The sequence below is a fragment of the Monodelphis domestica genome, chromosome 1 (assembly GCF_027887165.1).
Source record: "Monodelphis domestica isolate mMonDom1 chromosome 1, mMonDom1.pri, whole genome shotgun sequence".
Lineage (NCBI taxonomy): Eukaryota > Metazoa > Chordata > Mammalia > Didelphimorphia > Didelphidae > Monodelphis > Monodelphis domestica.
Window position 1 is genome coordinate 378,607,870 of NC_077227.1, and position 25,472 is coordinate 378,633,341.

At 41.0% G+C, this 25,472-nt stretch overlaps 1 protein-coding gene across 3 annotated transcripts in view; it reads right to left on the reverse strand.

Moving 5' to 3' along the window:
- LOC100026499 (serine/threonine-protein kinase 10) overlaps window positions 1-25,472 on the reverse strand; it is a 148,745-nt gene that overhangs the window by 30,924 nt on the left and 92,349 nt on the right. For all 3 annotated transcript variants that reach the window (XM_056811575.1, XM_056811576.1, XM_056811577.1), the window contains 5 exons: window positions 24,088-24,222; window positions 20,528-21,118; window positions 14,669-14,799; window positions 10,711-10,834; window positions 7,931-8,110 (listed from right to left, as the gene is read on the reverse strand). In XM_056811575.1, the coding sequence (XP_056667553.1) occupies window positions 7,931-8,110; window positions 10,711-10,834; window positions 14,669-14,799; window positions 20,528-21,118; window positions 24,088-24,222 (1,161 nt within the window). The remainder of the gene's footprint in view (window positions 1-7,930; window positions 8,111-10,710; window positions 10,835-14,668; window positions 14,800-20,527; window positions 21,119-24,087; window positions 24,223-25,472) is intronic.

Genomic DNA, 25,472 nt, shown 5'->3' on the forward strand with positions numbered 1-25,472 from the left:
CCTAGAGGTGAAGATTTTAAAACTCCACTTGGCACAGACCCGGCAGGAGAAATCCTATATCCTCTTCCCTCCTTCTCCTTAAATTCCTTTTCTCTATATTAATTAAAATCACCATAATTTCCAACTGACTAGGATATTTTATTATTTGGGATTTTCCCTGGCAACCAATTAATTTAGATTTTTAAGTCACAACTATAAAATTATCCTTTACAGTTTTGGCTGACCACGTCGGTTGTGATGAAATACCCTCAATCTTCTTAACTTTCCTAAACTTTTTCTTTATTGTGACTATTCCTAAGTTCAGCTTTTAATAACTTATTTTGATCAGCTGTAGAGGTAAGGAAATTTGGATTTTTTTCCCCTTCTCTCCTTAAATTAGATAGAATACAGTTGTTTTTCTTTCTTTTTTTTTTTAACCAAAAGTGGCAAGACTGGGGAAACTGTTCAGCTCTGAAACCTGGAGAAAGTTTTGGCCTTGTCCTGCTCCCCACATGTTTACTTTAGAAATATGTGGTTACAGCCAGTTCACAACTTACTTAACAACTGGCTAATCAGCTCCATGACCAAAATTGTAAATATATTATTCCATGTCTCTCTGAAATGGCTCATCCCATGGAACTTATGGCAAAGTCTAATCAACATACTACTCCCCCTTGGGATTTTAATTGTTGTATCTGTAATATTGTATCTCCTTGGAAAATATATTTCCCAGCCAAACCAACCAATTGTTCCTTCTAATATTCAACAAAATACAGATCTAAATACTCAGATTGAGTTTATAGAGGAAAGTTTGGGGGAGGTCATAGTTTTGACGAAAAAGATTAAAAGGGACTCAATAATATCCCAGAATAGGAGTGACTTATCTCTCCATACTTCCTCATTATCAGAATGTCTGTCCCACCCTGTTCTGGACTATATGGCTCTAGTTCACAAATGTGCCCCTCCCACACCCAACTTACTACTATTTAACCCATTCCTCCCCACACCCATACTGACCACACCTCAATCCCTCCACCCTAAGTTCACATCTAAGTTCACACACGTCTGCATCCTTTCCCCAAGCTACTGACCCTTCTTCCTTTGCCCCTCCTTCCCACCTTGCCCAATTCAATTCCCATGCCCTTCCTACCTCTGATCCTACTGGCACTATGGGACAACAACAAACCCTCCCCCTCAGTGTACCCAATGCTTCCCTTTATCACCCCTACCCCACTGAGAATGGAGCAAGAAGCCTAGAAACAGAAAGAGGAGTGCCAAATAATTCAGATAGGTTATTTCCTTTAAGGGAAGTACCCACTTTTAATAAAGATGGGAACTTGATAACTATAAGACACCATACACTTTTAACCCTGAAGATTTAAATAAATTCAAGGAAGATCTTCCATCATTTGAGGAAGAACCAATATTAATTATAAAAAGATTGGAGAACATAGTCAGAACTTTTGACCCCACTTGGATGGATGTTGAAAATTAATTAGAAAAATTTCTGAAAAAGAGAGAGAAAAATAATGTCATCTCTCTGGCTAATCTGAAGTGAGGTAGAGGAGCAAATTATTGGCCAACTGAAGATCCACATTGGAACCCCAATGTTGAACTAGATCACACGAAACTAAACCAGGTCAGAGAAGCATTATTGACAGCCATGTGAGCTTGCTCTGATAGATCTGAAAGATGGTCAAAATTTGAAAGAACCCAACAAGAAATTGATGAAACCCCCTCCCACTTTTTGGACAAACTTATAAGGGTCATGTAAAAAGACCTGAGGAACATAATACTTCAGTGGAAGATTTAAAGAAAGAAATTGAAATGTTCAAGGGACAATTGAAAAATAAGGGAGAGACCATAGCCCCTTTGCAGGAATCCACATATAAATTATTGACATGCCTTTTCTGTGGGAAGAGAGGCCATGCAAAGATGGTCTGTAGGAGCTGGCTACGGGAAAAAAGGAATAATAACAGCTTTAGAAATAATAACTATAGAAATGACTATGATAATGATCATAGAAATCACAACTTTAGAACTGATAGAAATAACTAAAATGACTATAGGACCTGTAATGCCAATCAAAATAATGACAGTGCTCCAGATGAGGAAAATTATAATACCCAACACAATGTCCAACAAGAATATATAAAAAATGAAGCTCTCTCACCCTATATACTCTGGGTGAAAATCCGCATCAGTGTGGGGGATCCCAGAAAACTGCCCAAGCACCTTTTTGAAGGTGTGAAGGGAGGGGTATGGAGGGGGGCCAGGTCATATCATTGGCATCAAAGAGTGAAACCTTTGATTTTCCAGACCCTGATATTTTAACGCCAGTAATCCCTATTCATGCCCCTTACCCCATATTGCATAGTAAGTAACCACATGTCACTTTAAAGGTGGGAAATTCATACTATGATTGTCTTTTGGACACTGGGGCATCTAGGTCAGTTTTGGTAAGTAAACCAAATGCAAAATGTGACTCTATTGGCTCTCTAAATGTAGTAGGTAGGGGGCAGCTGGGTAGCTCAGTGGCTTGAGAGCCAGGCCTAAAGACAGGAGGTCTTAGGTTCAAATCTGGCCTCAGCCACTTCCTAGCTGTGTGACCCTGGGCAAGTCACTTGACCCCCATTGCCTAGCCCTTACCACTCTTCTACCTTGGAGCCAATACACAGTATTGACTCCAAGATGGAAGGTAAGGGTTTTATAAAATAATAATAATAATAATAAATTAAAAAAAATAAATGTAGTAGGTATATCAGGAAAAACTTTAAAGGTCCCAAAACATTCTCCTCGCATGGTATGTGTGGCACCCCTAACTGTTGAACAGTTTTTTCTTTTAATGCCTGGATCCCCCACAGACTTGCTGGGGAGGGATTTACTATGCAAATTACAAGCCACAATAATTTGCACCCCAGATGGCTCCTTATCATTGGAAGTACCTGAGGAATCTTTAAAATTACTCCCTGTACTTCTCTCAGAGAGCCAGGAGGCAAAAGAGCCTCCTACTTTTGTAATACCTACAAATATACCGGAGTCTCTTTGGGCCACATCTTTTGGAATTCCAGATAAAAACTAAATCTAGCCCACCTCCTTCCATTTATCAGTAGTATCCCCTCTCAAAAGCGGCAATTGAGGGTATTACCCCTGTAATAAACTCATTAATTGAACAGGGAATAATAATCCTTTGCAAATAATAAATCCCTTGTAAATCTGAATGCAACATGCCTATCCTGCCCATTAAAAAACCAAAAAGAGGGCCTGATGACAAGCACCTGTATAGATTCGTACAGGATCTGAGGGCTGTGAACAACCATGTTATAAAGAGACATTCTGTGTTTTCCAGCCTTCTTTTCTATTCCCATACATGAGAACTCCAAGCATATCTTTGCTTTCACTTGGAAGGACTTTGCCCGTGGCAGATTCACTGCCCTCTAATATTAGTGCTCAAGGGGCAGAACTCATAGCTCTGAAATATGCCTGTATAATTAATTGCCAAGGGTAAAAAGGCAACAAGTTATACACATTCTAGATATGCCTTTGGCATTTGTCACTCAGTCAGGATGCTATGGCTCCAGAGAGGATTTTTAACCTCAGCTGGAAAATCTATAGCTAATACGGAAATTATTAACGAAGTTCTTTCTGCTCTTCAGCTTCCCGAAGCCCTAGATGTAGTTCATTGCTCTACCCATACAGGTGGCACTGACCTTGTCTCTATGGGAAATGATCGAGTAGATGCCACTACAAAGCTAGCAGCCATAGAAGGGCCTGAATTAATTTTAACATTAACAACGACTGATGACTTAAATTTATCACTTTCCTATAATGAAAAGGAAGTGGAAAAATGGAAACAAAAATTCAAAGCAAAACAGATTAATGGAGTATGGGTGTCATTTGAAGGAAAACCCCTGCTCCCTAGAGGTTTCTATCACCAAATTTGCCAATCTACTCATAAAAATGGTCACTTTGGCACCCAGGGCATGGTGGACTCTGTTAAGAGAGTATGGATAGCCCATGGTATAAATACTATAGCCTCTAAAGTGTGTACAGCCTGCTCTACCTGCCAAACATATAGCCAACACACCTTTCGTGGCAAAGCCTTGGTGGGCATCCTCTAGCTTACACTTTTGAGCATCCACAGAGCACGTATTGATTTAGATAGAGGAAGTCATTTTACTGATTCTGTCCTAAATCAGGTATATTCTTGCTTGGGGATAACTCCCAAATTCCATGTTCCATATCATCCCCAGAGCTCAGGCCAAGTAGAAAGAATGAACAAAGAACTTAAAATTATGATTGGCAAATTATGCACTGAGACACATTTAAAATGGCCTGAAATTCTCCCTCTGACCCTATTTTTTCTTAGAAGAAGGCCTAAAGGAGGCTACACATCTCACCATTTAAGATGCTTTTTGGACATCCACCTATATAAGCTAAACCTCTCTCCCCTGCATATACATAACTATTAGGAGGAGATACTACTATTGCTTCCTATATATAGGAATTACAGCACAAACTTGTGTGAACTTCATGAATCCGGATCTGAAAAGTACAAGATGGACCACTAGACTTTTCTCTTCATGACCTGAACCCAGGAGATAAAGTGTATATTAAGAATTTCAAGCATACCGGAGTAACTCAACCTTTGTGGAAGGGTCATTCCAAATATTTTTCTACTCCAACATCAAAGATTGGAGAGAAGAACTCTGGGATTCATTGCTCACATGTGAAGAGAGCATCTTCTGTTAAGACTGATTGACTGTATCCTATCACATGCATTGCAGATAATAATCCATAGACAAGTGGATAATGTTTTTTGAGAACACATTGAATTCATGATCCCCCCCCTTGTTTTTATTATTGCTTTTCTTTTATTTTGATTAAAATATTTGATTTGTTCCCTTTCTTCTCATTTCTTGTACTAAAAGGTACATACAATTAATATAATTTTTTCTGCAGTAATATAAGTTATATATACATATATGTACATATATATATACTTGCTTTAATATCAATGCATACCCAAAATCTTTAAACTGTGGGAACCTGCCATTTATTGATAAATGTTATGGGATTGTGATTAATGTTTGTGTCTGATTCTAGGAAACAGGATAAAAACAAGGAGCACAAACTTAACCTGAATAGTGCCAAAAAGAGCACACAGGAAAAACTAGTGTGAAACTCAAGGTTGTGACACTTGACATATGTTAAGTCATAGGACTTCCTTGTATCTACACTCGTTGTGAAGTACTCAGACAAGTACCAAAGTTTGACTATCATCCTGGCTCCCTATATCCCTGAGAATGACTAAAAATCAGACCACGGAATGACACTTCCCTATTAAAATAAAATTCTAGTTCCTTTTCTTCTTATAGTATGGCAACTTCCTCTAGTCTTGGCTACAAATGGGTAAGTGAAATATTACTACATTCTGTCCTACAGACTTGTGGGATAGAAACTATTTTAAATTTGACCTATACAAGGGCCGGATAGAAAGTTATTAAACCCAAATAAGGGTCTATTTTGAATTTTTTTTCTTTTTTCTTTCCATTTTTTCCTTTCCTTAATTTTTTTCTTTGTTTTTCTCTTTTTTTTGATAATTGTCTCATACACCCCCATAACTCAACATTGCATCCTGAACTGAACTGGATGTTTTTTAACACCCACTTCAGGGGGGATTGTATTTTAATAAAAATCCAAGATTTTGAATTCTGTTCGAGAAAAGATCTTGATAACTCCTAAATCCAGAGAACGAACTTTTGCATAAAGATGCCAGAAAACCTACACTACATCAGGAAAATCAAGAATGAACTTTGGGTGTGGTTGATTGAACTGAAGTTTGATTGAACATTTATTGTAAATGTACACTTTTATGTCAAAGGGGACTGTCCCCTAATTTGTTTTTGTCAAATGTGCCCAGCAAACATTTGTTTTGCTATCTTTCTTCTATTTCCCTCTTTTATCTAACTATTTTTACAATAATCAATTTCTAAGAGGAAATTACACCCATAGTTAGAAGTGCTTTAGGACTACAAGATGATTAAGTTAAATGATCAATGGGGAGACTAGTCTCCCAATGTTCAACAGGGGGTAGGGGGGGGGGTTGTGAACTTTAAAACTACTCCATCCAACTCAGACTGTACTTTAGAAGATTTGATTTAGCTATATCCTGATTGTAACAATGAAGACACTCTCTTTCCCTGATTGGCAGTGGAGAGTAGCTTGCTGGCCTTTCAGCATCTTAGAGTGGCTACAAGCTATTTGTCCAGTTTAGTGGTGAGTTTCTGGCTGAGATTACTCATTTACTTTCCAAGTCTCTCATCTTCTTCAGAGACCTAGAGGCGGAGATTTTAAAACTCCCCCTGGCACAGGCCAGGTGGGAGAAATCCTATATCCTCTTCCCTCCTTCTCCTTAAATTCCTTTTCTCTATATTAATTAAAATCACCATAATTTCCAACTGACTAGGATATTTTATTATTTGGGATTTTCCCTGGTGACCAATTAATTTAGATTTTTGAGTCACAACTATAAAATTATCCTTTACAATAGAAATTTTGGAAAGTGGACATGATTGAGATCTGTAATACAATCATCTGGCATTCATAAGAACTACAGAGCAAAAGCCGGGAGGGATTTTAAGTAGTCATTTAGTCCAACTCCCTTCATTTTACAAATGAGGAAATGGAGGCCCAGAGAAGTAATGGTAGTATGGTAGTAGTCTCTCAGTAACCAAGGATGACGATTGTCGTTCTGCGTTTTTGTGCACAAAGACACTTGTGCGTGAAGATTTAAGTGGAAAAGTCGATGCACAGAGACAGCCCCACTCTCTCGGCGTTGGAAGCCTGGGTCCAGTGGCACGAAATGTCGTTACTCCTGGAGACTTCCTCAGCTACATTGGATGGCCGTGTTGTCTTTTGTGCTCCAACACGCCCTAAGCACTCCACAGTGCTTTGCTGCGTCGCCCTCTCAGCCGTTGAACCTTCTTGTTGGTTTCTTCCACCTGTTCTGTCAAAGCAGTCTTCACATGCTGAGTGAGCAAAGCCCTAGTTCACCACGGGTCCACGACGATGGCTACCCTCACAAGGTTTAGCCGGCCTGTCGAAGCCGTTGCCTGGGGTGTGGCCGCTGCCGCATGCTAGCAGCTACTGGGAGCCACAAGTGAGAGCTGGGTGTCAGGTGGGGGTCAGAGGCTGGAGAGCTGCCCTAAAAGGGCACGACAAGCCCTCCATACCAGAGATATTACTGCTCCCTGAGCACCCCATATACCCCAATAAGACTTACTTATGCCACAGAGGTGGGATTTGAATGCAGGTCCTCTTAACTCCAAATCCAAAGGTCTTTACACAGTATCATACAGCCTCTACAACCCTGACCTATTTTTCTTCTTCCCAGCAATATAACTAATGGCCAGTATGTCACAGAATTAAAGGGAAGGGAAGAAAAAAGGATGTGAATAAGCAAAAATAAGAGTACTAATAATGTACCAGACACTGTGCTACATGCTTTCTACAAATATTGGTTCACTTGATCCTTACCACAGCCCTGAGAGGTAGATGCTATTGTTATCCCCATTTTTATAGTTGAGGAAATTGAGGCAAACAGAGGTTAAGTGATGCTGAAGATCACATAGCTAGGATATACATGAGGTTGAATTTTAACTCATCTCCCTGACTCCAGGCTCTATCTACAAATGTGTCCCTTCCGGACCAATAATTACTTCCCATCTTATCCACACAGCTTAAGATTTAAGAACCTTTCACCCTTCAAAACCCATTCCCCAGAACACCCCCTTTAAACCTCAAACCCCACAAACATTCAAAACCCAAAGGACAGTCCCCTTCTCTGTTCAGATTGCATCTTGAGGAATGTCTAATGTCATCAGGTGGAGAGAGCAGGTAGGTCATGAATCTGAAGACCGTCATGTGTACCTGGGAGGCCTGAACCTACCTCTTTCTTCTTCATCTTGAGCTGCTCCTGAAACTTGGTATACTCCCGGTCCTGCTCTGCCCGGATTCTCTTTGCCTCCTCCCTACGGCGGAAGGCATGGTCCTGCTCCATCTTTTCAACCTGCTGCTTCTGCTGCCGTTCCAGGTTTTCCAGCTCAGTATCATAGAATTTCTTCTTGGACTAGGCAGAGGGAGACAAAGGCAATTCCAAAGTTTACCAGACTCTTCTTGGCATGGGACCCGGGGTTTCCCTCTGGACACCCCAAACTCCAGAAGTGTTCCAGGTCAAAAAGGACATAGGAAATTCCTTTCTGATCCCTGAGAGAAATATCCCCCTTGGACTTTCCCCTAGAATCTAGGGCCTAGATCCTCCTGAGGAAATCTTTTCCAGAGTTTGAGTGCCCAAAGGGAAAATTCAAGCTGTCTATGAGCCCCTGAATAAGGAAGAGAGTTGAAGGAGAAAGTACTTGTTTTGGGAGGCTGGACAGAGGAGTGGGGCATGAACAAATGTTCTCTGGTGGTGCTGGGAAGAAGGGGAATGGAGCAGCTCCCCAAGTGCCAGCTCTGCACCTGTGCCATGTCTTTGCCAAGCTGCCCTAGATCCTCAGTTAACATAAATATGTACCTCCAGGTTCCACCATCTTAAGTGTTGGGTGGTACCTCATTTAATCATCCCTGGAACTCCACAGATCATCCCCTTGTGCCCTCCAGACACAAAACCAGACATCCTTTATCCCCACCCCAACCCAAGAAATCATCCCAGTCATGCAGACCCTGTTATCAAGGGGTATAAAAAGCCTCTAGTATCCTACTGACTCTTACCTCTCAGACATCTGACTTAATTATTCAACTTACATTGAATTATTAACTTGAATTAATAAATCTCTTTTTATTTTTAAGCTAACTTTTGGAGTCTGTCATTCCTGACAAGGGGACCTAGCCAGATCCAGAGTTTTACGTCAAAGCTCTCCCACATCATTTTGACCACTATGATGACTGAGAGCCGGTTTCCAGTCTTGGTCCTTGCTCTGGGAAACACTAATAGGACAAGAAGGTCAGGTCCCAGCTTTCCTGGCCTCCCTCCTGGCTTCTGTCCTCTGATCAGCCCCAGAAGGTGAAAGAGGAGGACTGGCATTGACTTCAGTATTTTCAGCAGGAAAGGGCAAGGCCTGAGAGTCAACAATGTTTCCAGGATGGCAAACACAGGTTTCATTTATTTACTTCCTCATACAAAGTTGAAGCCCATAAAGAAGGGTTAAGTATCTCTGGGAGGAACAATCTGCACCAGGTACTGGGGCTTGGGGTAGGAACTAAGACTGAGAAGGAGGGGTCTTTCTAAACAAGCCTCTGGATTTGAACAGGGAGTAGATTATCAACTCAATTTTTGCCTATCAAGAAGTTAAATGGTGTGGGGGAAAGAGCCTTCTATCTGGAGTCACAGGCCTGCGGTGCAAACCCCACCTCTGCTTCTTATTTACTACACCTGTATGGCTTCTCTGGGCTTCTTTTCTTTTATTTGGAAAATTACATTGTCAGCCTCCAGTTCTAAATCTATACTTGCATGATCTGTTCAATCTAGAAAGCTTTTGCCAAGAGTTTCCCATCCTAGTGCAAATATCCCTGAGGAAAGTCTTACTATTATCAAATAAGTCATTAGTTCTCAATATATTAGTTCTCAATTTCCCAGTTATTCACTAAATATGTGTATGCCACTCATATATACATGGGTGAGAGAGGAAGGAAGGGAGAGAGAAAGGGGAAGGGAGGAACAGGGGACAGAGAGAGAAGAGAATTGAGAGAAGGGGAGAAAGCATAGAAGAGAGTGAAGGGGTGTGGAGGAGAGAAAAAGAAGTCTGCAGAAAAGGCTGGAAAAGCAGCCTCCAGAGCTGTCACTCAAGGAGAACATTCTAATTAGAATGGGGACCAGAAAAGACTGTTGAGAAGGATCAGAACAAACTGAAATCTTGGCTCTCCTTGCCTTAGAGACAGAAAGAAAGAAGGGTCTCTTTTGCCTTGGAGACAGAAAGGGGTCTCTTGGTTTGGGAACAGAAAGAAAGAAGGACAAAGTCCAGCTTTCCGATTTCTCTGCTGTGTTACAGTGACTGCATTTCCAGATTCTACTGTTAACTCATTTTCTCAATCTGAACTATATTTCACCATCCTCCAACCTAGGAATTACTCTAAGGTTTAGGGAAACCCCCAAACCCTCTTTCCTTCCATTTCCTTATCTTTCCCTTCTTCCCCAATAAACACCTAACTTAATCCTAATGAAGAGAAATCATATTTTATTTGAGATATCATAAAACTCACCCTGAGTTGATTTAGAGAGATCAACAGAGGGATCAACTGGAAGGCAGGGAAGAAGGGAGGAGGGACAAGGAGGGAGGAAAACCAGGGAGGAAAAAGGGAGGAGATTGGCAGATCTGATCATTTATCACTCAAATAATCCCTTATTACAGGAGGAGAGGAAAAGAGAGAAGAAAGGAGGGAGAGAGGAATTAGCTGAGAAGGGGACAAAGAATAGTGGCACACATGCTGGAGAAACACTGGCATAAAAATATATTTGAAGAGATTTTCTATGCCTCACAGCTCTGGGATCACTGCAGATGATCACCTTTGGTCTAATGTGGCCACCTCCTTCTCTCTCTTTCAGACTTTGCAAAGCTTGATGTTTTCCAGGACCCTGACGTGGTGCTTTCATGCCCTGGCCTGTCCTATTATATTCTTCAGCGGGGTTATTCCTAAGGAAGGAGAATGCAAGTAAGCCCTTTCTCCACTCACATTTATCTCTTGCTCAAAGCGCCTGTGCATCTGTTCCAGCTGCAGATCGTGTTTGTTAGCCAGCTGGGTCTGATTCCGGTGCTCCTCCTTCTGGATCAGACGCAGTTCTCGGAGCTCTTGGCGCCTGAAGGGTTGAGACAGAAGGAAAGGAGAGGAAGCAAGAGAAAAAAGAGAAGGAAAAGAGGAAAGAGAAAAGGGGGAAGGAAGGGAAGACATGAAGGAAGAAGGGAAAGAAAGAGGGAGTGGGAAGAGAACAGGAGAGAAGGAGGGTAGGAAGAGAAGAGAGGAGGGATAGAGCAAAGAGGCAAAAGGAGAGAAAAAGGGAATAAGGGAGAGAAGAAAAGGAGGGAGAAAGAGAACATTAATTAAGTACTTACTATGCTATCCACTACGACAAGCATAAGGCAGGCACTGTAGACACTTTTCACACTCCAAAAAAATGACTGTCTCTTTACTTTGAAAATTAAAATAAGAGGTTCAAGTCGAAGGGATTTCTCCAAGCTCATTTTCAGCCTTTCCATTCTGTGATTCTGTGCATCTTGTTAAAGGAGTCTGCTTTCCAGGTAACTAAATAATCCAGATGGAATTAGATGAAGGTTAACTCCCTCAAGAGAAGAATTTTCTAATCCTCAAGTCCTGATGAGCTATCTCTGAGACCTAATCAGAATCTCCCCTCTTCACAGGCCCTCTGTTGGTCTCACTGGGTTAACCCAAGCAATAGGATCTACCTGAAAATTCCAACTGGCTTTTTCCACATCCCATGGCTCTGTGATTTACCCAGCAACTATCCTTCTAACCTGTGGCTGAGAAGAGACCTCATACTTAACCCATCTCAGATCTCTGACTTTCAATGACAGGTTCTAGAGTTTCTGGACTCACCAAGCCTACAAGCTGATTCTGGCTGCCAAGCTTCTTCTCTGCTAGGAGTAGGAAGGTGTGAGGGTCCAAAAGTAAGAAAGACAAGATGCCAACATAATTTTTACTAACCTAACTGGCTACAGAGGGCTGGGCATGACATTTTGGAAGGAGGAGATGAAAGGCAATGAATCTGAAAGAGCAGAGATGGGAAATCCAGAAGTATTTTTATATCTGTCTTTCTTTTTTTTTAATCCCTACCTTCCATCTTGGAGTCAATACTGTGCATTGGCTCTAAGGCTAAAGAGTGGTAAGGGCCAGGCAATGGGGGTCAAGTGACTTACCCAGGGTCACACAGCTGGGAAGGGTCTAAGGCCAGATTTGAACCTACGACCTCCCACCTCTAGGCCTGGCTCTCAATCCACTGAGCCCCCTAGCTGCCCCCTATATATGTCTTTAAACCAATAGCAACATCTTACTATCCAGGGTCCAGGCATTGGAAAGCACACCTGACAGGAGAGGCAAAAATAATGTTTTGAGCAGCTAGGTGATGAAGTAGATAGACTGCTGGGCCTGGAGTCAGGTCACCTGGGTTAAATCTGGCTTCAGATACATATTAGCTGTGTGACCCTAGGCAAGTCACTTAACTCTACCTCAGTTCCCTCATCTATCAAATGAACTGGAGAAGACAATGGCAAACTACTTCAGTATCTTTACCAAGAAAACCCCAGAGAGGTTCAGAGAAGTATCATTATCCATAAAGGAGGAAAGTCATGGTCCTCAAAGTTAAGTGATGTTCACGCAGCTAATAAGTAACTGGACTGGGATTTGAACTCAGGTCTTCACTATACCATGCTGCCTCACAAAAACAAACAGACCAGAAAATGCTTTCAGTGCACACCAGTAATATGAATAAAATTCTCCGGGAGCAGAAGGGGAACTGCTTGTCAAAGGAAGGGCTGTAACAAAAGGATCATTCAATCCAGCATGCTCTCTGTCTGTGTCTCTGGGCCTTTATATCTATCTCTGTCTCTCTCTGTCTCTGTCTCAATACACTGAATGCCCTATGTAATTGAAGGGAAATCCAACCTCACAGACCCCAAGTAAGCAGGGAGAAAAAAGAAAGAAAAGAAAAAGGACTCCTTATTACCAAGCACCCTCCTCTTCACCTCAGTGAAATTTCATCCCTATTACCTGAGCAGACACAACCTCTCTGTTCACACAGAGGAGCCCAGCCCAGGGCCAGGGCCAGAGGGCAGCCTCACTAAATAAGGCATCTGAGAGCTGGAATTTCAGCTTATGAAACCTGAGCTACTGTTGGGTGGAGGTAACCCCGACAGGGGACGCAGGAGAAATGGAGCTTTAAAAAGTTCTCCTGAGGATGTGCTCTTCCCAGCACAGAGACTGAGCACATCCAGAGTGACCTGCTTTACAGGAAAAAGCCAAATCCAACTTGGCTTGGGAGGATGCCATGAGGTCTTCATGGGGAAGCAGGCGGCTATCTAGAATTAACTCCCAAATTCCTAGAGCTGATGGAGAACTCCAATATGCAGTTTTATTTGCCTTTGAAATGTATCTTGGATTTATTTAAATTGTAGGACACCTTCTTGCTTTCTCTCCACTAAACGTATGCATTGGAAGCATCCACCACCCACCCCCATCCCCAACTTCTTGCCATGGCTCTCTTCTCTTTTCTCCTCTGAGTGATCATGTTCACTTCCCTGAACTCTAAATAGCATCACTGTCAGTAAGACTTCTCAATTTCTTTCCCAGCTCCTTGGTGGTTTTAAAAAAACAGAAAAAAGTAAGGGATCTGCAGTCAGGAGAGGCCTGAGTTTGAATTCTGACTGATATTTATCAACTGTGTAGCCATGGGCAAACTATTTGCTCTCTCTGAGCATCAATTTCTTTATCTGTAAAATGGGAATGATATTAATAGTAGCTATCTCTCAGGGTCTGGGAGAGAATCAAAGGAGATGCATATGTGAAATGCTTTGCAAGCCTCCATCATCATTTAAATGTCAGCTCCTCCTCCTCTTCCTCTCCCCCAGTAGCCAAATCCACTTTTCCTATGGTCTACGAAACTCTCCAGCTGGATGCCCCACTGGATTTTTAAATCCACCATGTCTAAGGCTGAACTTAACCCCTTTCCATTCCAAACTCCATTCCATTTTCTCCTGACTTCCCTATTTCTGCTAATGGTTCTAGCATTCTTCTAGCACCCTAAGCTTCAACTCCCAGACTTCTATTTGATTCCTATCTTATGTCTCATGTTTGAAGCCAAAGCTTCTCATTCTATGTCTAGAATGTTACTCAAATCCATGGTTGTTATTATTGCTAATAATAATAACAGCTGCTCACACTTACATAGTGTTTTAAGGTTTACAAAGCACTTTTTGGCAGCTAGGGAGTACAGTAGACAGAGTACCAGGGCTACAGACAAGAAGATCTGAATTCAAATCTGGTCTCAGATCCTTAGTAGCTGCATGGCCCTAGAAAAGTCACTTAACTTCTGCCTGCCTTCGTTGTTTGATTGTTTGTTTTTAAATCCCTACCTTCCATCTTAGAATCAATACTGTGCATTGGTTCCAAGGCAGAAGAGTGGTAAGGGCTAGGCAATGGGGGTCAAGTGACTTGCTCAGGGTCACACAACTGGGAAGTGTCTCAGGTCATATTTGAACCCAGGTCTTCCTGACTCCAGGTCTAGTGCTCTACCTACTGTGCAATCTAATTGTTCCCCTGCCCCCTTTTATATACTTTCTTTCACTTGATCGTTCATAGTAACCCTGTGAGATAAGTATTATTAATTATCCTGATTTTATTAATTAAAAAACTGTGGCCCAGAGGGTTTAAGAGAACAGTCTGGGTCACTGAGCCAGAAAGCATCCAATGCAGTTTTTGAATCTAGGCCTTTTAAACTCTAAATCCAATGCCCTAAACTCTACCCAGATGCTGCTTCTTTTTGGTCTGATCTGAGAAGCACTTCATTTTAGAAGGCAGCCCCAATTTCCCCAGCATCATCTGAATTTTTCTCTCTGAAGAAGAAACAGTCCAAGTACATTCCATGGCTGCTGCTCCCATTTAAAAAATATTGTCTGCTTGCCTGAGAAATCTCATCTCTTCATCCTTCTTCTCATCCTCACTGATGATCTTGGAGGTGGTGACGCTCACTTCTACGCCATCCACAACAAACTTCCGGGTGCGCTTCAGGGTTTTATTATGCAGCCTGGGTTCCTGGCCAGAGGAAGGAGAAGAGGTAAAACTGAAAAATTCAAATAAAAATAAAAGAACCATATCTTACATCCCTACTATCACGTTTGACTTAAATTGAACTGACTCCTGTTCCGGCCATCTGACACGGGCACAAAGAATAATTTTTTAAGGGAATAATTCTCTTCCTTAACGTCAATTTCAAAAGATTGTTCTGTGCCCCACAAATATTTCTAGTTTGCTTTGATGACCCAGGCTTAAAACCTTTTCTGACCATTTCCTTTCTTCTAGTCTATGTCTATTTTGGCAACACGCCTATCTGATTATGCTTTTGAAAAGTCTCTTGTTTTCTTCTTTTCCATTCTTATTGCCACCATCTTCATCTATGCTGACCTCTACTCTAGGCTGCCTCAGAATGTAAGCAAAAGGACAAAATGTTAGTTCTGGAAACTATTTAGTCCAAACGTGTCACTTTACAAATGAGGAAATGAAGACTCAGAGGAAATGAAATGACTTGTCTAAGGTCATTTAGCTAGTAGGTGAGACTCAAATCCAAGTCTTTAGATTCCAAGTCCAGTGCTCTTTCCACTACATCATGTCAACATCTGGATTAAAGAACAGCCTTTTGAATTATAGTCTCTCCTTATTCTTATCGACCCTGCAAACCAATGGCAGGTTTATAGCACATGCTTTCATCTTTTCACCCTTCTGCTCAAAAGAATATAATGATGCTCTATCACCTGCTACCTAAAGTTTCAACATTTCTACATGGCTTTCTAGAATCACTATGATCTGGTCCTACCCTGACCCCCTTCTCCAGAACAACCCAACAGAGATGCTCAGGCTCTACTCAGATCAGTCTCTTAACGGTTTCAGTAGCAATCAGTGCTCACTGATTCTTCCATTCCTTTAGTATCCAGATTAAGTCACACATGGTCCAAGAACATGCCAATCATCTTTTCCAAACCAAAAACAATGGCAGAACAAGGACACATAGTTTAACAAAATATATCCCCTCTGTGAAGTTTGTTAAGTAGTCTTTCTTTTCTTTTTTTTTTAAGCCTTATCTTCCATCTTAGAATCAATACTGTGTTTTGGTTCCAAGACAGAAGAGCAATATGGACTAAGCAATGGGGGTTAAGTGACTTGCCCAGGGTCACAAGGCTAGGAAGTGTCTGAGGCCACATTTGAACCCAGGATCTCCCATCTCTGAGCCTAGCTGTCAATCCATTGAGCCACCTAGTTATCCCTGCTTTCTTTTCTTAAAATCAGGCCACCTTGTCTTTGTATTCTTTTTTGACTATTGTAAACTCTAATTAGGGTCCAGAGTCACTTCTCTGGACATAATTCCATACTTAGTTACCTACTACCTTCTGTTATTTGGTGGGTTACCACCAAAAGCAAGGGATAACCAATGGTGAACCCACATGCTCCACCAGTATACTGACAAAGTCAAGAAAGGAAACTCTATTCCTATCCTGACCCTCTGTTGGATGTACTTAAGTGAACTAAAAAGAATACTTGGATGAGTCAGGTATGATGGGGCTGTGATCTACACCACTGAAAGGAATACCCACATTAATGAGATTGCAGATGCATTGGAGCACTGTTTGGTGATGGTTCCATTGTTTTCATCTTAAGGCAGGGTCCAACAGTATCTTATAATCCATCTGTATTCCTAGGGTATGGAATTGGAGTACATAGCTAGTGCTACTCAATTGATTTCTTTTTTTAAACCCTTACTTACTCTCTTAGAATAGGTTCTAAAACAGAAGAGCAGTAATGGCTAGGCAATTAGAGTGAAGTGACTTGTTCAGGTGCTGGGAGCCGTCAGACCACAATGTCTTGACAAGGTCACTCATGGAAGTCAAGAGGTCATGGAGTGACTCTGGCAGGATGGACTTGCCCAATCAGCCCCCTATGCCTGATTTCTCTTGCCAACATCTCTTACTAATGAAATTGATGTGATTGTTGTCCTCTCCCTAGACTCAGAAAGAGTAATATAAGAGCAAAATGCTTGCATGCTATTTCCCCAAAATGTCACCAAAAGATCAGACTCAAAACTAAACCCAAAAGACTATCATGGGTTAACTTTTGCTTAGGTACATAATTCCCAGCAAAAGCTGTACCCACAAGCCAAGCCCAGAATCCCTTTCTCCCCCTGTACAAAAACTCATTCTCCTAAAGCCAGTACATAAGTCATTCATAAGGAAAGGCTTGTACAGGTACACCAAGCTCCACTATGCCTCAATGACTTGATTCTACCTACCAAAACTCTCCTTGAGAAACTCCCTAGTAAACCCTCAAAAATTATCAGTCTAATATTAAATCTGATTTGTGTTCTCAGTACCTCTCTGATCTCTCAACCTCACTGCTATGATTGTTGAATTGTTTCTAGAATTTCTGATTGATTGTCTATTTTTACTAAAGGTAATTTTTACTTTACTAAAGGTAAAGGTTTTTCCTTGATTGTCTGTAAGTTCAAAGCTCCTCACAGGTTAATGAGAAAACTAAGCCACCTGTGACGAAATCATTTACCTTGTGTAGAACCTTTGTGTTTCCTGTCAGAATCAATAGTTACCATATAAATGTAGAGAATGATCTCAGAATTTTAATCAAACAATTTGTTAAAAATTAATATATCACTTTTCCAATTATCTTTACTCAAATATGTATGCTGAATAATGTATGTGTGCCCAAAAAATGGGTATAAAAAATAAAGGATAAACCTAGGCACGGCGAAGTAGCCACTTCATGAAAAGCATGCCCCAGGCAGAAACATATACACAGAGCTGCCTTCTGTCTCTCATTTTGCCTATCCACTCCACCTACTGAGAACCCCTGGAGTCACAAGTGGGGCTGGACCCCAGCCTGCAGCATTCAGGGTCATACAGTTGGAAGTGTCTGGGGTCACATTTGAACCCAGGTCCTCCCAACTCCAGGTCTGGCTCTCTATCCACTGTGCTACCTAGCTGCCCCCCAACTGACTGCCATCTATGATCTTAATTTTTTTTTTAATATTTTTTATATTGCCTGTCAGTCAGCTAGCATTTACTAAGCATCTGCTATGCCAGGTACTATACTAAGTGCTAAGGAGACAAGAATAGACAAAAGGCAGTCCAGTCTAATGATGGTTGTAGCACCCACCTGACAATGTTCAAAGACATTAAGAGGGTTCTATTAAGGAAGGTGGCATATTGAGCTAAACCTTGAAGGAAGATAGAGACCAAAGAATGGAGGGATTGCATTCCAGGAAGGGCTGATCACTTAAAAAAAAAAAAACAGACAGGAAGCAGCTGGGGGGCTCAGTGGATTGAGAGCCAGGCCCAGAGACAGGAGTTTAGCCTAGGTTCAAATCTGGCCTTAGACACTTCTTAGATGTGTGACCCTGGGCAAGTCACTTAACCCCTGTTGCCCAGCCCTTACCACTCTTCTGCTTTAGAACCAATACACAGTATTGATTCTAAGGTGGAGGGTAAGGGTTTAAAAAATTATTTTAATAAAAGAAAAAATAGGCAAACGGGGCTAAATAATTTGCCCAGGGTCATACAACTAGGAAGTAACTTAGGCCAAATTTGAACCCAAGTCCTCCTGACTCCAGGCCTGGGGCTCTATCATTGTGCTACCTAGTTGTCCCCAGGGATGATCATTTATGCAAAAGCATAAAGAAGTGAGAGATGGAAAGCCAAGTTCTGGAAATAACAAGTGGATGAGTTTGGTTGAAATATATAGAAAGTGTGAAAGGAAGTCTAGGAAGTAAGTCTAAGAAGATTAGCTAGAGCCAGATTGTGATGAACTTTAAATGTCAAACTTTGGATTGTATGTTTCAGCACTGAAGAATCTTGAAGAATGGGGTGATGGGGCTAGTCCTTTGCTTTCAGAAGATTATTTTGACCACTGTGCAGAAGATGCCTTGAAAAGGAGGTAGGAAACCCCTTCAAGTTTTTATAGATGCCTATTTGAATATATAGTGCCTCCTAACTTCTGTATTTCTGGTTCAAAAACTTTTCTGAACTAAACACTAGCTTAAAAGCCAGATCAAATAAGTGTCAGTATAGGAAGTGATGGAGAAAGAAAATGAGGTCAACTACTTGCTGCTCCAATCAATGTTCTGACCATCCAGAAAGGAGAAAGTCACTTCAGGTTCAACAATTGAGGGAGAGTAGCCTGATGGCTCTGTGCCCCTCCCTCCATCCTGACACAATGGTGCAGCCCAACAGGCAACTGTTTAGTTGACTGCTTCAATGACAGGGAAGGAAGGTTACCAAACTTAAAAAGATGTGAATCAACGACAGCTGAATATTAATTTAGAAAACAACAAATTAACATTATCTGTACTATATTGTTTTTGTTGTTGTTGTTAAACATTTCCCAATTTTAATACTGGTTTGACTGTCTTTGGGAGTTTTGCTCCCAGGACTGCAGAGCTGGCCCAGAGTTTGGTAATGCTGGACTAAATAAACATTAAGGTCCCTTCCAAGACAAAATCTATGAGCCTTTGATCCACCTCTATCTTTGGGGCCACTTCATTTTTTCTGTGTCCTTTTTAAATTTACCTCTTCATTAAGTCTCTTCTTCCCTGGAAGACCCTGGAATTTCCTTTTTCCTTGTAACCAATGTTTTCTCTTTTGTACAATGAGCCCCTTCCTCCTTTTTCTATCACCACATAAAACACTACTATATTGAATTTTTAAAAAAAGGAAACAAAAACAGGAATGTGCAAAACTAAGTAAAGCTTTCAAAATGGAACAAAGGAAGGATGTTGTCTAAGAACAAACACACCCAAACCCATACACATATGCACCAAACAATCTTTAGGTATCTCTGGTCCATGATTTATTTCCTCATAGGAAATAAATAGGACCTCATTAATTTAGAAGAATCTCATTAATCTACTTCAACTTTGTTGGCATCAAGGAAGAGTATAATCTGGGTATAGAAGTTATCTTTTCTTTCCCTACAAAACAACAAATGTCTAGGATGAAAGGAAAGAAGAAAGATTTGGTGTGTACAAGTACATGGAGACACTGAATCTTCTAGCCAGGGTTCCTCACTTTCTAATATATTAAAAATCACTCTTGTATCTGCCTAGGAAACCCTAAATGGGGTCACGAAGAGTCGAACACAACTGAAATGGCTGAGTAACAAATAACAACAAATATAGCACTTTTACAGAAGACAAAGGCTGAGGGTGAAGGAGACTAAGTGACTTGCCCATAGCCATAGGTTATCTGAAGCAGCAGACAAATTCAAGTCTTCTTGACTCTAAATCTAATGCTTTGTCCACTCTATCACTATTTTTAAAAAATTCAATCAAGTTTAATCAAAAGGTTAAAAAAATCCCAAAAACTAGTTGGCCAATTCAAATCAGAATATATACACAGACACACACACACAGACACACACACACAGACACACACACAGACACGTTTAAACCTTTACCTTCTGACAGCATCAGTTCTAAGCCAGAAAAGTGGAAAAGGTTAGGCAACTGGGGTTAAGTGCCTTGTCCAAGGTCACATAAGTAGGAAGTATCTGAGGCCAAATTTGAACCCAGGTCCTCCTGACTCCAGCTCTGTCACTCTTTCCACTATGCTACCTAGCTGCCCCAGCTGCCCCTGAATGAATATATTTTCTAAGCCTACTAAATTGGATCAAAACCAAGAGATCACCATCTTTCCCAAACCAAATTCATTTCCCTTGGTATGATTAGCCTGACTCATGCAGGACTCAATCAAAGTTCAGAACTTACCTTCAGAGACAATGAACCTGTTTCTCTGTTCAGAGACAAGTCAGTGGAGAGTGAGACATTGTAATCCATGCTCTCAGAGGCAGAAAGGCTCCCACAATCTGAGTCTCTCTTGAATTTACAAAGGGGAATTTGAACAGGAGGCTCTAGAGTCCCATTGGCAATTTTTTCACCCACTAAGTTCTCCAGGATGCTGCTCGAGGGCCGGCTTCGACTTCCCTTATTGTTTGTGTTGGTAGCAATGTCCAGGCCATTGCTCTGATGATTAGAGAAAGGTTTCTCCTCTATGGTTGAAACTTTGGCATCCAAGAATCCTGGTGGGGCACTGAAACGGTATTTCCCTGGGTCTGCAGATTCAACTCTGTTACGTTCATTTCCAGGCAATTCTGAACTGCCTATAGTTTGAATGGAGCTGACACCCTCTTCCTTGATAGCAGTGATTTCCCCATCCGAAATCTTGTCACTGGGCTTATTGAGGTTGCCTTTGGGCTCTGTGGGCATCACTCGGTCAGCAGTTGATGACTCTGGAGGCTTCTCTCCATCAAAACTCAATTGACTCACTTCTGAAGAGTCCCGTGTGTGACTCCCTGAAGGCTTTTAAGAAAATAACATACTTCAGGTTTAAAACAATTATTCTGAACGTAACAAACCAAATTAAACAGATTTCTATATACAGTGTGACAGAAAAATTGTTCTTGTTCTTGAAATGGTAAATCTTTAGAATAAATTCAACCTGTAATTTTCAAAGCTATCCTGCTCATCTGTGCTTCTTTCTAGCTTTCCTTCTGTTTCTTTCTCAGCACTTTTTTAAAATGCCTCAGTGATTTTATCTCTATCCACCTAATAAGATTTAAAAGACAGTAACCACTAGAACCAGCAGAATCTCAAAAAGACCTGGAACCTTTAAAGCCTAGTTCTTTTAGATTTTTTTCTTCTTTCAAGAATGTTTTTTTCTTCCTCTTCCCCACTTCTCTCTGAGCCTAGAGCAGGTAGTAGCAATGACTAATTCCTAATCACTCCCTCTGTGGGTACAGATTGATAGGGCAGGTGAGGGGGGGGGGGGTTGGGGGAGTGTGAATCTTAAAATTTCTTAGACTTGTGAACCTTAAAAATTCTCAGACTCAACTTCAGAAGATTTGATTAAGCTAAACCCATTTTAAAACAATGAAGGGACTTTGATGAGGAAGGTGGGAACTCTAACATTACTCCACCCACACTTAGGCATACTTTAGGGGAAGATAAAGTTGTAAACTCTTGATTGAACAATGAAAAGTCCCCAAACCATACTTAAAGTGAAGCAAGAACCCTTAAACTAGGTCTATTTTTAGATCTAATACTAGGCCTGCTGGGGGCCATCAGTCCACAACACCTTGACAGAGTCACTCGTGGTAGCTGGGGAGACCACAGAGTGGTCCTTGGCAAGATATGACTGCCCACTCTATCCCTTTTGCATGACTTCTTTCATCAATGCCCCTTATCTATGAATTGACATGATTATTATTCCCCCTTGTCTCAAAAGAAATAATGCAAGAGCAAAACACCTGTACCCTAATTCCCTAAAACATCACCAAAAGATCAGACCCTCAAACCCAATCCCAAAAAGACTATCATGGGTTAACTTTTACTTAGGTACAAAATTCCCAGTAAAACCTCAGCTACAGGCCAAGCCCAAAACTTTCTCATGAAGGCAGCACACAAATCAATCATAGAGGCCCATTCAATACGTACAGGTACGGTACAGGTACACTAAGCTTCAATATGCCTCAGTGACTCAATTACACAAATCAGTAACTCAAACTCCCTAATAAGCCACCTGTGACAAAATCATTTATCTTGTGTGCAACCTTTATTCTGTCTGTAATCACAATACAAGAATATAGAATGTTAATCAAGTGATTTGCTAAAAGTTAATGTATCACTTTTCCAATAATCTCTCTTTGATTTTGTATACCTGCAAGCCAAGAATATGAATATAAAAATAAATCCCAAGCCTGGAAATGTCAGAGCAGCTGAGACGAAAAGCAGTTCCATGGCCTTTGTTATTTATTTTGACTGATCCTTTGCCACCAGTCGGGAACCCTGGAGTCCTGAGTGGGGCTGGACCCTGACCTCAGCATTGGCCCATAGTAAGTACACAAAAATATCTGTCAGAAATAAATGAATGAAAAAGGAACCTCAATGAGGCCAAGGTGGAGTTTTCTATTTCATTGTTATGTTCCTGATTCAGGCCATTTTGTTGCATCATTGTAGCTTTCATCACTGGTAGGGATCCATAACCTCTGGGAGAGTAGAGGGCTAACTAAAACAGGGACATATGTGCCCATCTTCTGTGATACCTAAGCTTGGAGAAAGATAACTCCTTGGTAAGTTTCCTAGGACTCATTTCCTTTAAAAATGTCTTTTCTTTATTTTTCCAAATTACACATCAATTAGTTATCTTATAGTTTTAATATTTGTTTTCTGACATTTTTCAGTCCTCTCTATCCCTCCCACTGTTCCCCCTTCCTCAAGAAGGCAGGTAATATAAATAGGTTGTATGAATGTTATCATATAATACATATTTACCTGTTTGTCATGTTATAAAACAAGACATATATTGCTTCTACTAGAGAAAAATTCGTGAAGGACATAAAATGAAAGAATGGTATATTTCAACCTGCGTTCAGACTCCATCTGCTCCCTATATGATGGTGGATAGCCTTTTTCATCATGAGTCTAGACTGCCTCTGGCATGAAATGATTCCCCATACACAAGAATGAATTTGAAAACTAGATACATTTTTGGATGAGCATTTGTCTTCCAGAAAGAACCATCCCAGAACTCTTTTTAAAAGAAAGATTCCCCACTGAATTTCTGACTCAACTGATATTCCTTATTGTCCAATGAAAAGAAACTTGGTGTTACAGCTATTCACTCTCCATTGATAATCCCCCCCCCAGACTCAACTCTTCCCCTTGAAATAGCCATTTTACAATTTTTCCACTCTTCCAAGCAACGGAATCCAGATGTCAACTTGGAATTGAACATGCCATGTTTGGTCAACTTGAAAGCTGGAGACCCCAAGTTTGTCCCTGGTCCCCAGAGAGTTCACCTGGAGGGAAGTCTATTTCAGAGTTAATGACACACCTTAAGATACTTATCCCTTTCCTGATTTGAACTAGATGAACTTTGAAGGCTCCTTCCAACTCTAAAATTCTAGGAGGTTAGAGAGCAAGTGTCCTTGTACCCAGCTCCTTGATTTGATGGCTTAATTTAGCTTCTTCTCAGACATTTTGGTTCACAAAAACACACTACCATCAGGCCAGCAACTCCTATCCAGCTAGATGGAAATAAGTCACTAAGGAATCTTCTCCATGGAATGGAGAACAGAGGAGGTTAAAACAGCATGCCCACAAGCATCAGTTACTCCCCATAACATGGATGAAATTCTCTTGAAAATACATTCCTCTCCCACTGATGATTATTTGGGGGTGATTTTTCAAGTCACACAATTCACCTTTTTTTTTTTTAATAGAAAAAAAGCCTTGCAAAAAGTAGCAGGTTTTTTAAGAGTTAGACTTACAGGCACTGTTTCTGTTGAGTCATCATCTTCTCCTTCCTCCCTGTTGTCTTCAATTTCTTCCATCACTTCAGCCTTTGCTTCAGCTACCAGCTCTCTAAGAGCTTTGTTGCTGGTGATTTTGCTGACAAAGGGATGCTGAATAGACAACACACAGTGATTAGAAAAGGTTATCTTCCCATACAGCATAAGCTGCAGTTTGATTGAGAAGCTGAGATAATTGGAGGCACAGCAGTATCACGGCAAGACTCAAATAAATGCTAACTGATGCTTGCTTTACACTGTGAAAATGACCTAAGAATCACCCAGGTGTAGACTCTTAAAGGTCTTGTCAACTTGAAATCTGGAGACCCAAGTCTACCCCTGACTACTGAGAACAAACCCTGGGAAGTCTCAGACTCACTCATTTCAGACAGAACAATAGAACCTAAGGGAGACTTCAATCAAATGTTAACCCTTTGGTCTTAGTAGTTTCTCCCACTGTAGCTAAGACTTCTCCCAGGCAGTCCAGTCCAGGGCTGACCCCTTCCCTTTTGTATCCATTGCAAAGCATCAGCCTCTCCCTGATAATCCTGTCTTGGGCTTCCCATTTCCTTGTAACCATGGTAATGCCAGTCAATGTTACTTCCTTTGTCCTTAGTTTCCCAAAAGGTATAGGAGTTCTATTGTCCTTTGGAGAATCATCTAGCATGGTGATCCTCTCAGAGATACTGTTGCCAGAGTGCCAGAGCCTGTGGTTGTGTGCGGTTTTTAGGCCCTTGGACTTTGTGGCAGCAGAATATTGAACTCTATCCCTCTCCTGATTAAAGACTTGCTTTTTCTGACTCTTTTAGTAGCTCTGTATTTTTCTGGGGTTAACAGTCTACACAGAGAGATTGAACATAAAAAACAACAAAGACATTTCATTAAAGTGGAAGATCCTTGAGGACAGGGATCATTTCACTTTTGACTTGTTATCCCCAGAACTTTGCACAGCACCTAGAACATAGTAAAGGGTTTTTTTTGTTGTTGTTGTTTCTTTTTTTAAACCCTGACCTTCCCTCTTGGAATCAATACTATGTATTGGCTCCAAGGCAGAAGAGTGGCAAGGGCTAGGCAATGGGGGTGAAGTGACTTGCCCAGGGTCACACAGCAGGGAAGTGTCAGGCCAGATTTGAACCTAGGACCTCCCTCTCTAGGCCTGGCTCTCAATCCACTGAGCTACCCAGCTGTTTTTTGATGTTGTTGTTGTTGTTGTTGCTGGATGGTTGGTTACATTAAAATCCTCTTTTTCTCTTGCACTAAAGAAGGTCTCAATCAACAACAATAAAAATGTATTTATTGGTTCTTTCTCTAGAGATAGACACTCACAAGTTGTTCTTTAAACAGTTTTGTAGCTATACATAATG